This window comes from Pistacia vera, unplaced genomic scaffold (assembly GCF_008641045.1).
Source record: "Pistacia vera cultivar Batoury unplaced genomic scaffold, PisVer_v2 Contig875, whole genome shotgun sequence".
Classification (NCBI taxonomy): domain Eukaryota; kingdom Viridiplantae; phylum Streptophyta; class Magnoliopsida; order Sapindales; family Anacardiaceae; genus Pistacia; species Pistacia vera.
Genome location: NW_022196751.1, coordinates 19,840 through 33,917, shown reverse-complemented (window position 1 = coordinate 33,917; position 14,078 = coordinate 19,840). Strand labels below are relative to the sequence as shown.

The 14,078-nt window shown below is 34.5% G+C and overlaps 2 protein-coding genes across 2 annotated transcripts; both read left to right on the top strand.

Annotated features, from left to right (window-relative positions):
• Positions 1-366: 366 nt before the first annotated feature.
• Positions 367-3,707, top strand: LOC116119167 (U3 small nucleolar ribonucleoprotein protein IMP4). The gene is made up of 9 exons (XM_031405114.1): positions 367-612; positions 702-785; positions 1,159-1,268; positions 1,404-1,454; positions 1,990-2,133; positions 2,223-2,312; positions 2,729-2,835; positions 2,975-3,059; positions 3,368-3,707. Exons 1-9 carry the CDS (start codon positions 501-503, stop codon positions 3,464-3,466), a joined length of 882 nt encoding a protein of 293 aa, XP_031260974.1. The 5' UTR covers positions 367-500; the 3' UTR covers positions 3,467-3,707.
• A 7,060-nt stretch (positions 3,708-10,767) lies between these two features.
• Positions 10,768-12,170, top strand: LOC116119143 (protein DOWNY MILDEW RESISTANCE 6-like). The gene is made up of 4 exons (XM_031405082.1): positions 10,768-10,968; positions 11,080-11,330; positions 11,428-11,743; positions 11,836-12,170. The coding sequence occupies exons 1-4, from the start codon at positions 10,768-10,770 to the stop codon at positions 12,067-12,069; spliced, it is 1,002 nt and encodes a 333-aa protein (XP_031260942.1). The 3' UTR covers positions 12,070-12,170.
• Positions 12,171-14,078: the final 1,908 nt, after the last annotated feature.

Below are 14,078 nucleotides of genomic sequence, written 5' to 3'. Positions count from 1 at the left end.
AACCGTGTGGGGTGATTGATTGTAACTGTAGGGATAATTTGGAGGCGGTGTTGGACGAAGAAGAAAAGTTTTGCGATAAATCAAACCAATTTATATTTCTTGTTCTTAATTATTCAGGTTAATACTTTAGGGTACTTTGGACCTTCAATTAGTAAGGACATTAACGTCTGTTATGTACAGGGGGGTCTTTCGTATTAGTTGAAACTACAGGATCAGGAGGGGTTAACTAAAACTACAGGGTTGATAATGTATTTCTCTCTAAATTAGTATTCACTGTTACTTTTCTCGTATTAAAGCAAACAGTGCGTTTCTGGCAATTACAAATTCATACATAGAGCGAGGGGGCCAAAAAAACGGCGGCGTTTTAAGTATCCTAAAGACCTAAACCCCTGCCAGTCTCTCAAAGACCACCTTTGGTAGTCCCAAACCCTAAAAACCCTGTAATTCCTTAAACCTTAATAATACTTGATTTTTCTTCAGTAAGCCTAATTTGAGCAACGATGTTGCGTCGTAACATTCGATTGAGAAGGGAGTACTTGTATAGAAAGAGCTTAGAAGGAAAAGAACGGTTGCTTTTTGAGAAGAAGCGCAAAATCAGAGAAGCCCTGCAAGGTTTACTTACTTATTTATTTATTTAAGAAAGGAATTCAATACCTATCTCTGCGAGGCTGTAGTGTTGATATAATTTTGTGTTGTTGCAGAGGGAAAAGCTATTCCTACCGAGCTCAGAAACGAGGAGGCGGCACTTCGCCAAGAAATCGATCTCGAAGATGAAAATACTGCTGGTAAGTTTACTCTTTTTTGTTTAAATTAAATATAAAAACTAAACTTTAGGTTACGTCTTTTTTGGTTGCGAGGAGATGGGCATTACAGTTTATGTGGTTTTGTTGAAGTTTAGCTTGTAACTTTGCGTTCTGTTCTTTAGTATTTACTTTAGAGAGATATTCAGCTCAATGCAATCCCTGGTGTTTATGAGCTTCAGATAACTTGGAGCTTTTAAAAGGAAATTTAACAAATTCGAAGAAATGTAGGAACTCTTTTGTTTACAAATAATCGTGAATGGAGTAGAATAAACAATTTTTTTTCACAGCTACAGAGATGTTTGCATGGTTGGGCATAAATGATAATATGTTTCTCTTTCTTATTGCTGAAACTCAGTGCCGAAGAGTCACATTGATGATGAATATGCAAATGCAACGGAAAGAGATCCAAAAATTTTGCTGACTACGTCCCGGAATCCAAGTGCTCCTCTTACACAATTTGTAAAGGTTGGTCTTGTGGTGTTTTATCTTTCATTAATATATGCCGACTCTAGCTATGCTTTTTGTTTATTTTGTTTGTATTGAGAAATGTAAGTTTGTCTTGATCATCGGCTGTGTTTTTAATTGCCACTATTCCTGCAGGAATTGAAGTTTGTGTTCCCTAATGCACAGCGAATGAATCGTGGTTCCCAGGTTGGTCTTTAATTTATGCTTGTCCACTCTTCCCTTCTTTGACATGTGCATAGTAGTTTTCAAGTCTTCATCTTTTTGTTTTGGTTCCTATTGATTCGAGTCATGGTTAATTACAATTTTCATTCATATACATCAAATGCATACCTTGTATGTTAGAATATTAAAGCAACTCTTCCTTCTATGTGGGAAAATTAAAATACTACTGTGGGTCTCTTTCCTATGAGCTTTTAAGCTTTGGGAATTAATAGTTTCAGTTTCACAATGTGATATTCCAGCCAATACAGTCAAGATTCCATCTTCATAATCCCTTCATAACATTAATTTGATTATGAATTTGTCTATGCATATTTTTTTTATCCATGTGACAAGTCCATTAATTTTGGTCATGCAAGGTAAGGGGCATCTTAAAGTTTAAATCCTATGATTTTCCTCCTTTTCTGAGCTTTTCATAAATTAGCACCTGAACATTCAGCTTTTAGCTAGGCTGCAAACAAATATAAATATGAGAAAATTTCTCAAATTTTTTTCCTCGCAGGTTATATCTGAAATTATTGAAACTTGCCGTGCACATGATTTTACTGATGTTGTGTTGGTTCATGAACATCGTGGTGTGCCAGATGGTTTAATTATAAGTCATCTACCTTTTGGCCCAACTGCCTACTTTGGATTACTCAACGTGGCAAGTATTTGATCAGTCTTGTGCTTTGTGGACCTTTTCTTTGACCTATATTCTCTGCTTCAAGTATTTTAATCTTTTTGTGCCTGTAGGTTACCAGACATGATATTAAAGACAAAAACGCTATTGGGACAATGCCTGAGGCTTACCCACATTTGATTCTTAATAACTTCAAAACACAGGTATCCCTTTCCCACTTGGGGAATTAAAGTGTTTGCTGGAAAATCAACTGGATTTTGTACATATTATGGTTGTGTTCATATTGCTACCACTTTTTGCACTTTCCCATTGGTATCACTTTATGTGTAATAGCATGCAACGTGATAATAATAATGGTTTATGCTTCTCAAAGAAGTACTGTGAAAATACTGTATTGGCAATACAACAAGTTTTTCCTGTTCTTTTTCTGGAAATCATCTAGAAATGACTGATTATATGTAGGAAAAATAATTGTTACTTGTGAGAAGGATTTTACTAATACTTGATTGTTATGTCATTGAGGAATTTCGTTTCATTTCGTGTTATTGTGTAAATTTGACAATCTTTATTGACATATTGAACTTATATTGCATCTATGGATCTTTGTAATCATTGTCAGCTAGGTGAAAGAACAGCGAACATTCTAAAGCATTTATTTCCAGTGCCAAAGCCAGATACTAAGCGCATTATCACTTTTGCTAATCAGTCTGACTATGTTTCTTTCAGGTTGGTTTGTAGCAGCATATTTCAAAAGTTGTTTGTCTTGACTGTATTTTGGTTGTTGAACTTTATTTGTGTAAATGCTAAAGTGAATATGGATAGTAACAGACAACTTGTTTCTTGTTAATAACTTGTTTACACGAAGGCATCATATCTATGAGAAGCCAGGAGGTCCTAAATCAGTTGTGCTGAAGGAGATTGGTCCTCGATTTGAATTGCGGCTTTATCAGGTAACAACATGTCATTTAGGTGGCACTTCATTTTTCAGTGTAGCTCACATTCTTTTTCCCTTCTCTCTTATTTTCTACTCTTTTTCTGGATATTCCTGTGTATACTTTCTAGTTGCTTGTATGAATAGAGAAACAGGTTTTGTTGAGAAGTTGGCCTAATAGATTCAATGGTTCATTTATTATCTGTTTACATTGATGATAGGTTGTCTAATTTGTTGCCATCAAGCAGAAGTGGTGTATTTTTATAGTGTAGTTTTGTATAACTGACTAATCTATTTGGTCCTCATTTTTCTTTCCATATGTTGCAGATAAAGTTGGGAACAGTTGATCAGAGTGAAGCCCAGATTGAATGGGTGATCAGACCATACATGAACACAACCAAGAAGAGGAAGTTCCTTGGAGATTGATAATCAGAGAATCGTTGCAGGCTTTATTCTTTGTGTAGGATTATGTTTTCCCGAGTATTTTGAGGTGTTGGATTTAACATAATTTATAAAAATTTTGTATCTCACACCCACATGTATGTAGCTAATATTCATGATTACATGGTCATATTATTTATAATTGATTTCAAACAATAGTAGCTTACTTTAGAACCTTCCTGGACAAGCTCAAGGAATATTTTCATTGGATCGAACGAATGTCTTTATGAAAGAAGTTAAAACTTATTCACATTGATCGGATTGATTGAGTGAATATAGACACGTGAAACATAGACAAGCTCAACAAGTTATATGCAAATTAATACCAATTATTTGGTTCTTGCTTCTTTATATGTATATAGTAGAGATGATGATAAAGAGCTGGTTACCAGTAACTTGCTTTCAAGTAGTGTTAATAGGGAGGACAATGTGAAGGATATCCCTGTAATTGCAATAGTTGGGATTGGTGGGGTTGGAAAGACAACCCTCGCTCAGCTTTTGTACAATGATTTAAGGGTGAAGAAACATTTTAGTCCAAGAATATGGACATATCTTTCTGAAGATTTTGATGTGTTCAAGGTGTCTAAAGCCATTTTAGAGTCGGTGACTTCACGACATTGCAACATTACTGATCTAAATGTAATTCAGGTCAGATTAAAGGAGAGATTGACTAGAAAAAGATTTCTTCTTGTTTTAGATGATGTATGGAACGAGAATTTTATCTAATGGGATGTTCTCCAAACTTGCTTCAAAGCTGCCACCAAGGGGAGTCGAATTATTGTGACAACTCGTAACCAAGGTGTTGCATATACAATGCAGGCCCTTTTTACTCATCATCTTCTACAATTATCTGACGAAGATTGCTGGTCAGTGTTTGCAAGACAGTTTAAAATTGAGGAAACCCTCTTACGTTCAAACTTGAAGTTAATTTGTGAAGAGATAGCAAAAAAGTGCAAAGTCCTTCCTTTGGCTGCAAAAAACATTAGGGAGTTTATTTCACTTTATGACAGAGCCCCGTGAATGGTACAAAATTTTAATCAACAAAATATGGGATCTACCAATTGATAAGAGCAACATACTTCCTTCTTTGAGATTGAGTTACTTCTATCTCCCTTCGTCTCTAAAACGATGCTTTTCTTATTGTTCAATGTTTTCCAAAGGTTATGTATTTGAAATGGAGAAGTTAATTTTGTTATGGATGGCAGAAGGCTTTTTGCGGTAGACAGAGGAAGGGCATGTGTACTTCGATGAACTATTATCAGGGTCATTTTTTCAGCAATCAAGTGGTCATGAAGGACATTTCATTATGCATGATCTTGTCAATGAATTCGCTCAATTTGCAGCAGGTGAATTTTGCTTCAAGCTCGAGAGAGATGAGCCACATTACATTCCTGAGCGAGCTCGCCACTTTCATATGTTAGGGACCAGCTTGATGCTCCTGAGAAGTTTGAAGCCTTGCACGAAATAAAGTTTCTGAGAACCTTCCTACCATTGAGCTTACCATCAAATCATGGCAGATACTGTAACTTAAATAAAATGGTTATTGAAGCGCTGTTGCCAACAATGAGATGTTTGCGTGTGGTGTCCCTGTCTGATTATAGCATCACTAGTTTGCCTGATATTTTTTGCAAACTGCAACATTTACGCTACTTGGACTTATCTCGCAATTTATTTCTAACATTGCCAAAATCAGTATGTTATTTGCACAATTTGCAGACATTGATTTTGTCAAGATGTTCTAATCTCACACAGTTGCCAGCAGATATGCGACACTTGTCTAAATTATGTTATCTTGATGTGTCTGAAACCAGGTTGAGAGAGATGCCACCTGAATTTGGTAGATTAGATTGTCTTCAAACACTTTTGTTGTGGGCAACAAGAGTGGTTCTAGCATTAGCGAGTTGAGTGGGCTCTTGAATCTCCATGGAAAGCTTTCCATTTTACAACTGCAAAATGTTAGGAATGCTACAGCTGCTGAGAATGCAAAACTGAAGGATAAGAAGAATATTAAAGAGCTCGTTTTCAGGTGGGACTCTAACATTCATGATCTACAAGCAGAAACAGATGTCCTTGAGAAGTTATGTCCTCACAAAAATATAGAGAAACTTACCCTTGACAAGTACAACGGTGGAAAGTTTCCACTTTGGTTGGGGGATGTATCATTCTCTAACATGGTGTTCCTACATCTTAATGATTGCAAAAATTGTTCTTCTTTACCATCACTGGGGCAGCTATCATCTCTCAAAAAACTCCGTATTACAAATATGGAGAGGTTGGTAGGTGTTGGCTCTGAATTCTATGGAGTTGGTCCATCTTCTATAAACCCATTCAAATCTTTGTGTAGTTTGTGGTTTGAGGGCATGCCAAATTGGATGCACTGGTCATCTTTTGAGGTAGATGGTGGAGAATTTCCTTCACTCCAGGAGCTTCACATAAGGAGCTGTCAAAAACTGACGAGGGACCTGCCCAAGAACCTTCCTTTATTGAAATTACTGAGAATTGATGACTGTAGGGAATTAGATTTGGTATTTGAGGATACCATATTTTACACTGAGCTTCAGGAACTAATCATAAGGTGTAGCTGTGATTCTCTCACAAATTTCCCAATGGGCTTTTTCAACAAGCTTAAATCTCTTCATATACAGGATTGCAGGTATCTCAAATTTATGGAAGTTTCAGAGGATCTTCTTGTCCCAGAATTCAGATTTCTTCAAGAAGTGGAAGTTAGTCATTGTGATAATCTGGTATCCTTTCCTGGGACAGGGTTGCTCACTCCCAACGAGACAAAATTTTCAGTCTCGAATTGCAGGAATCTCATGTCAATGCCAGATGGTGTTTCTCTTCCAGCACTGCGTATATCTCGCTGTCCAAAGCTTCGGTTATTTCTAAATGGTGTTTTGGCCCCCAACTTACAATCTCAATAAAAAAATTGTGACCATCTCAGTCCCCAGAAAGAGGAGGGATGCTGGATGCCTGCCTCTCTCATATCTTTTTGATTCAGTTAGTTTGCAGTGCATGAAGTCTTGGATCTCAGTGTCCCTCTGTTCCTCCCATATCTTGAAAACCTGGAGATCAACAGCTGTGTTAGCCTTCTCTGCTTGTCACATGGGAGGCTGTCAAGCTCCCTTTCTTTTCTGCACATGTGTGAATGTTCTTTGCTGACAGCGCATTGCCAAAAGGAGCAAGGAGAAGATTGGCCCTAGATATGTCATGTCTGCAACATAGAAATCTGCAAATAAGTAATGCTATGTACTTTTCAAGATGGAAGATAATGGATGGAGGCAGAGAAAGGAACCCGTTTTCTATTCAGGTATATAGTTCATTTTAAATTCTGAGAGTACAATTAATAACTTAGTTTGCTGGTTTATAGTTATCAACTGTTGTTGGTGAAGTTAAATTTTTCTGCATTTCTAGTCCATGCAATGGCTTAAGAAATTCTTTTTCCCTTTTCTCTTATTTTCTACTCTTTTACTGGATATTCCTGTGTATACTTGCTAGTTGCTTGTATGAATAGAGAAACAGTTTTTGTTCAGAAGTTGGCCTAATAGATTCAATGGTTCATTTATTATCTGTTTACATTGATGATAGGGTATCCAATTTGTTGCCATCAAGCAGAAGTGGTGTTTTTTAATAGTGTAGCTTTGTATAACTGACTAATCGATTTGGTCCTCATTTTTCTTTGCATATGTTGCAGATAAAGTTGGGAACAGTTGATCAGAGTGAAGCCAAGATTGAATGGGTGATCAGACCATACATGAACACAACCAAGAAGAGGAAGTTCCTTGGGGATTGATAATCAGAGAATAGTTTCAGGCTCGTGTAGGATTATGTTTCCTGAGTACTTTGAGGTGTTGGATTTAACATAATTTATAAAAATTTTGTTGCTCACACCCTAATGTACGTAGCTAATATTCATGATTACATGATCATATTATCTATAATTGAGTTGAAACAATAGTAGCTTACTTTAGAACCTTCCTTGACAAGCTCAAGGAATTATCTTCATTAGATCGAATGGATATCTTTATGAAAGAAATTAGAACTTATTCATATTGGTCGGACTGATTGAGTGAATATAGACATGTGAAACGTGGTCATGGATACGAACAACATTTTTTATGCAAATTAATACCAATTATTTGGAAATGTATAAATAAAACAAAATTGGTAACATTAATAACATATAGTTATTATAATAGGATATGCAGTATACTGTAGTAGGATGCTAGAATGAGAAATCGAAGCTGCTTCCAATCTAATAAGTAGCGTTTCGCAGAAACATTCACAGTGAAAAATCCAATTTTCTTCTTCTTTGCCTACTTGCTAGCTATTTGTAACTTGGTAATTTTTAATTTCACTGAGAACATGTCTGTGGTACAAATATCAGCTCATGCTGATATTCTTAGTCTGCTTCTTGAAACGATTGCTTCCCGTATGTTGAAAATTATGAAGAAAAATGCAAGGGTTTGCCTTCAGCAGCAAAAACACTACGCTGTAAGCCGACAGTCCAAATATGGGCCTTTGTATTACTTTGGAGAGTAAACGACTTTTTCCCACCCAAAGGTTTGACTTAATGACACTTTCGCCCCCAAAAAATTTCAAAATATCACATTCCCACGCAAAGTTTATTTCCCGTTAACACTCAAAATACCAATGTTCGGCGAGTTACTAAGAGCCAGGACAAGAGGAGTTTTGTAGAGTGAAAGCCGATGATTCATATGGAAGATGAATTTACTTTCTTTTTCAAGGACATTAGGTAAAATGAAATGGACTTGAAGACTTGTCAATTCAATGGTTAATTGGTTATATACTCTTCAGGGGGCGTTTGGTTCAGGGAATGTTAGATTATTAACGGCCAAATCTAGCCTAATATGGCTATTTTCCTCTTGAAGTCTGCCGACGAATCTCGGTCATTTTCAAGGACTCCTACGACATTCCAGCGATGGTCGGTGGTGGTTGGCCCGCTGTCGGTGGTGGTGGCTGAGTGGCGGTGGTGGTCTATAATTTGTTTTAAATACAAGGGCATCATTGTCTAAAAACTTAATTAAACAAGAGTAAAATTGAAATGGTATATTAATGTAAATTTATTTTAAAACAGGAGCATTATTGTCCAAAATTTTTATTAATAAGGGATAAAATTGTAACAAAAATAAGATTATCTTAAGAATCTTACAATACTTAAGAAAATGGAGGTAATCCTCTAATATTACCAACAGTAACAACTATTGGTAATTCAAGATTATTGAAATCTTATATTACTTGACAACCAAACATGGTAACAAAGTAATGTAAGATGACATAACCCCAATAATCTTTTATTTTCTCCAACCAAACACCCTCTTAGGGTTGTGTAAGAGATGTTAGGATAGTGACAAAACTATTTACAGAAACAGTAAGTAAAATAAAATGCACAGTAAATTCATACAAACAATTTTTCCAAATATATTCAAAGTTGGATACAGTTGGATTTTTATAGTAAAACACTGATTGGTTTACCGGAATTAGTTTTGAAATTAGTAAATTATTAGCCACACTTAGCCATATAGTGGCTTGTGGGTTTAATTAATCCATTGAACTTTTCAAAAATTTCAAAAAAGTATTAATAGTTTATAGATTTTTCAATTTTAACACTACTTAACTTTATATTAACCCCACAAAATAAATTATTAATTAATATTTTTTAAACTTTTCTCTTTTCTTTATTTCCCCTCTTTTACTCTCATATTATATTTTCATTTTGTTGAATATTCAAGAAAGGCTACTCCTTTAGATTACAAGGTAAGATGATACTAGTTTTATTTTTATTTTTTTACTTAAAATTAATTCTTTTCTTTTAGCTTTCTTATTTGATGAAAGATTATGAGTTATGAGTTTATATTGAGTTTAATAAATGAGTTTGAAATAATTCCTAGATTTTGATATGGGTTTTGATTTAATCATGTTTATGTTGAGGTATGAGTTAATTAATTGTTGTTTTAAGTTAGGTTTGATAAATTGTAGTTAGTTATTGAGTTAATTTTGATTATGGTTTAAAGAATTGATGATACCCTAAGTTGTAGAGATTTAGGGATTTGGTTTAATTTCGATATATTGGTTAGTTGCTTGATATTTAGAGTTAGATTTGATGAGTTTTCATGGTTTATGAGTTGAATTTTATTAGGTTAGTAGAAATTGTTTGAAAAACTTAAGTTATGAGTTAAATTTTGATAAATTTGTGTTATTTTTTAATTGTAATTGTAAATAAATTATATTTCTAATAATAAAAATTCTTTTATTTTTTTTTTTAGTTATTGACAAGTTTTTTATTAAAAGAAAGTTTTTTAACGAGGAACCATCAATTGAACAAAACATAAGACGTCGCGATAGTGTTCACAATGAGCCTATGGAGTTTAGTTCAAGACATACATATGTTAGGCTTAACTTGAGTAGTCTTCCTATAAATCCTGGATTGAGGATTAAAATTTTAGAATATCATCCTAATGATAGAGACAAAGTGAGAAAGACATACTTGCAAAAAAGACCTTGCCAACCACACAATCATAATTTTAAAAAGCGAGCAATTGAGAATTTAATGCGTCGTTTTAATCCCATTTGGTTTAGAGAATATGCAAATTGGTTGGAGTATAGTGTAGAAAAGGAGGGTGTTTTTGTTTGTGTTGTTATCTTTTTAAACATGAAATTAGTATTGATATTACATATTGCAATTTCAATTGTTGAAAGAGCATTTTCTGCGATGAAGATTGTGAAAAATCAATTATGGAATCGAATGGGAGATCAATTGTTAAATGATTGTCTTGTTACATATATTGAGAGAGAGATATTTGATGGAATTGTCAATAAAACAATTATGCAATGTTTTTAGAATATGAAAATTGTGGAGGACAATTGTAGAATTGATAATTCGATATATATAAGTTTTAAAAGTACATTTTTTATACTTATTACTTCAGTATATATTTTATTGTAAATTATCAACTTTGATGTTTTGAACCCACTGACTCAGAATCTTGACTACGTCCCTGATTAGCCAAGTAACTGCTGGTTGCCAATGTTTGTTAATAATGAACTCCATTATTAGTATAAGAATTAACCTTAGGAAAGGAAATTACAGTTGGCTTATGTATCAGTTGATTGTGATTGGCTACAATGGCAAAGCCAATATTTCACTTAATTGTTTAACTAATAATAGTCAATATTATGTTTCAAAAAATTATGAAAGCCAAGTTATCATCAGAGTAAAATCACTGCTTCAATTAGTAGAAGATTCAATCAGCTATACTGCAGCCATGGAGAAGCTCGTTTCAATGTGGTATAAAAACCAATCCTTGCCTGAGGATTACATATTCCCACCAGAAGTGAGACCTGGGAAATCCATTGTTCCTGTACGCGATGTTCCGGTGATTGATTTAAGTCAAGCAGTTGGTCGTAATCGAACTGATATGGTTCAGCAAATACTGAAGGCTAGCAATGAGTTCGGATTTTTCCAGGTAAGTTTCACTCATCTTTCTCTCAAAGGTCTCTCAAAGTGATTTTGGTTTTTTTTTTTTTTTTTTCCTTTAAGAATGATTTTTACTTTACTATTACATCCTGGCTACCAGGTTACTAACCATGGAGTTTCAGAGAAACTAATAAATGAGACAACGGGTGTCTTGAAGGAGTTCTTTGAGATGCCTGCGGAGGACAAATCAAGTGTCTATTCTGAGGATTTAAGTAAAAGTTGCAGGCTTTGCACCAGTACTGTACATTACGATGATGAAAAGATTCACTACTGGCGTGATATTCTGAGACATCCTTGCCATCCCTTAGAGGAATGCATAAAACAATGGCCAGAAAAGCCAACTAGATATCGGTAAACCCGTTTGTTTGATATATCATAAAATTTTATTACATATGTACACCAAATATTTGTGTAACGCGTGATTAATTTCATCTATTATTGATGTTAGTGAGGTTGTTGGGGCGTATTCAATTGAAGCAAAGAAATTGGGTTCAATGATCCTGGAGCTGATTTCTGAAGGACTGGGACTTGAGACCAGTTATTTCAAGAATGAACTAAGCGAAACATCAGTATTGTCAGTTAATTATTATCCACCATGCCCAGATCCAAGCTTGACCCTGGGGATTCCTAAACATTGTGACCCTAATATCATAACGATTCTGCATCAAGATGTCTGCGGGCTTCAGGTTTTCAAGGATGGGGAATGGATTGGCGTAGAGCCTATTCCAAATGCATTTGTAATTAACATAGGCTATGCGTTACAGGTAATTATCTCTAACATATAGAATATAAAAAATTGTTGCTTCAAGATTAATTGAATTAATGTGACAAAGTGTATTTGCATTTGCGGTTGTAGATAATCAGTAACAACAAGCTGAAAAGTGCTGAGCATAGAGCTGTGACGAACTCGAAAGATACCAGGACAACTGCAGCTTTCTTCATAAATCCAACTACTGATAGCATTATAGAGCCTGCAAAAGCTTTAACTGGTCCTCCAATCTTCAGAGCCTGTCAATACAAGGAATTGGTTACGCGTTACCATTCCATGTCCGGGGACACTGAACAGGTTCTGAAACCTTTTAAGCTTTAAGCTTTCCTGATCATTGATTGTGCTGCCATGGGAAATGCAAGGAATAAAATAATTGTAAAAGACTGAACAAGTTCAAGAGTTTTCATTTATATTGGGCTGATCTCCCATAGGCCCAAATTTCTATTGCTTGTATCTCAGACTTGTGGATTCATAACTCCGTACTGTAAGGATGTGTTTGCTTGAGGGTAGCGGAGGATTATTGAGATAATGTCATATTATATTATTAAATTATTATATTTGATTATTAAGTAATATAAGATTTTGACAATCTTTCAAAATCAATAATAATTACCATTGGTAATAAAAAAGGTAATCTGATTACTTACATTTTCTTAGGTATTTTAAGATTATTTGGTAATCTTATTTTTCTTATAATTTTACTCTTTATTAATAAAATTTTTGAAGAAAAATACCCTTATTTTAAAATTAATTTACATGAGCCTACCATTACAATTTTACCCCTAATTAATTAAGTTTTTGGACATTAATGCCCTTGTATTTAAAACAAATTCTAGCCCACCAAAACTACCACCGTCGACCACTTTCATCGGCAACCAATGGTTGGTGTCGATCTGGCCAGATTTCTAGCCGAAAATGGTAAGATAGTGAAAAATCTGTTTTGGCCATTTTCGGCCAGATCGACGCACGATCGGCCCAATCTGACCGATCATGCACCGTTTGGTTACCGATGACCGATGGTGGAGGCCGGCAGTGGTTGGGTAGGTGAGGGTGTCTTCGTTGATTTTTCAACTTTTATTATGGGGATGTTTTAGCTAAATTTTTAAATGTAGAGGATTATAAATTAATAATCTAAATAATAATAATATAATATTTAAAAAGAGGACAATTCAGTAATTTAAATAACATACCTATAAATTTATACCTCATAACCAAACACATTAATATAATATTCCTAGTAATCTTTCAAGGTAAAATATTCCAGTAACATAACATTCTCTTAACCAAACGTACCTAAAAAATCAGGGCTGACTAAACTTACATGAACGAGCACCAATCAGAGTTCATGAAAACTTTGTGCCGTCCAGGAGTTACCACATCACCTCAAACAGAAAGAATACGGCTGTCATCAACTTAGCAGATTCAGGTTTTGTCCATAAGTGGCTCAGGACCGCACACCTATCTAAGCCCCAAGTAATTTTTGGATATTTCCTAAGTTATCAACCAATGGGAGGCAAGGAAATACTTGCACAGCACCTATTCACTTGCAGATTTGTAATCATTACCTTAAATTCAGCTACTATAAATAGATGACTCCCCCTCTCATTTTTTGGATTCTGATTCTGATTGTAATATCTATTTTCAAAGCAAAGATAACTTACAAGGAAGAAACTGACTTGATATTCTTTCTGAATACTCAGTTAATATTCCTCTACTCGTTGTTCGCTATACGTAACCTCTTTTAAACTCTCATATATAAAAAAAACAGTAAATATAAGAATCACTTTAAGTATCCGAACCACTTTAAAAATCATCTCTCTCATTTATTATTCAGTCTTTGCATTCAATTATACTGATTAGTTTTGTCTTGACTCTTGAATCAATCATATCACGTGTAATTTCTAAGAACAACTTAACACTTTACATGTATGAGTCGTTGGTGTCAAAATTACACGTCAATAGTAGTGAATAAAATTGGTAACTTCCTTGGTAATTGCATAAGAATATTCCTGATTAAAACGAGACATTTCCTAGAATCTAATCCAATCCACATCAGGTTTGAAGTTGTGAGACAAGCGCTTCTTGAATTATCAGTAGAAAATTTGACTAATTCTTATAAGCAACAGCTATATTAATTTCTTTTTTGGCTGTTTGTTTTGTGTTATTATTCTCTTTGCAGTATGATTTTAAGACAATTTAATACTAATAAATTCAATTATCTTCAAATATTATATTGAAGTTTTCCTAATAGGTATCTTTAGTGCACTCCGACATAGTGGGAATTTGATTATCCCTTGACGCGACTTATATATGGAAGACTTAAATGTCAT

Excerpts from the sequence above, each read along its gene's own strand:
- LOC116119167 (XM_031405114.1), top strand. The coding sequence starts at position 501 with ATGTTGCGTCGTAACATTCGATTGAGAAGGGAGTACTTGTATAGAAAG. Across the intron at positions 613-701 it reads AATCAGAGAAGCCCTGCAAG|AGGGAAAAGCTATTCCTACC; the intron begins GTTTACTTACTT and ends GTGTTGTTGCAG. Across the intron at positions 1,455-1,989 it reads GAATGAATCGTGGTTCCCAG|GTTATATCTGAAATTATTGA; the intron begins GTTGGTCTTTAA and ends TTTTCCTCGCAG.
- LOC116119143 (XM_031405082.1), top strand. The coding sequence starts at position 10,768 with ATGGAGAAGCTCGTTTCAATGTGGTATAAAAACCAATCCTTGCCTGAG. Across the intron at positions 11,331-11,427 it reads GAAAAGCCAACTAGATATCG|TGAGGTTGTTGGGGCGTATT; the intron begins GTAAACCCGTTT and ends TATTGATGTTAG. Across the intron at positions 11,744-11,835 it reads ACATAGGCTATGCGTTACAG|ATAATCAGTAACAACAAGCT; the intron begins GTAATTATCTCT and ends TTGCGGTTGTAG.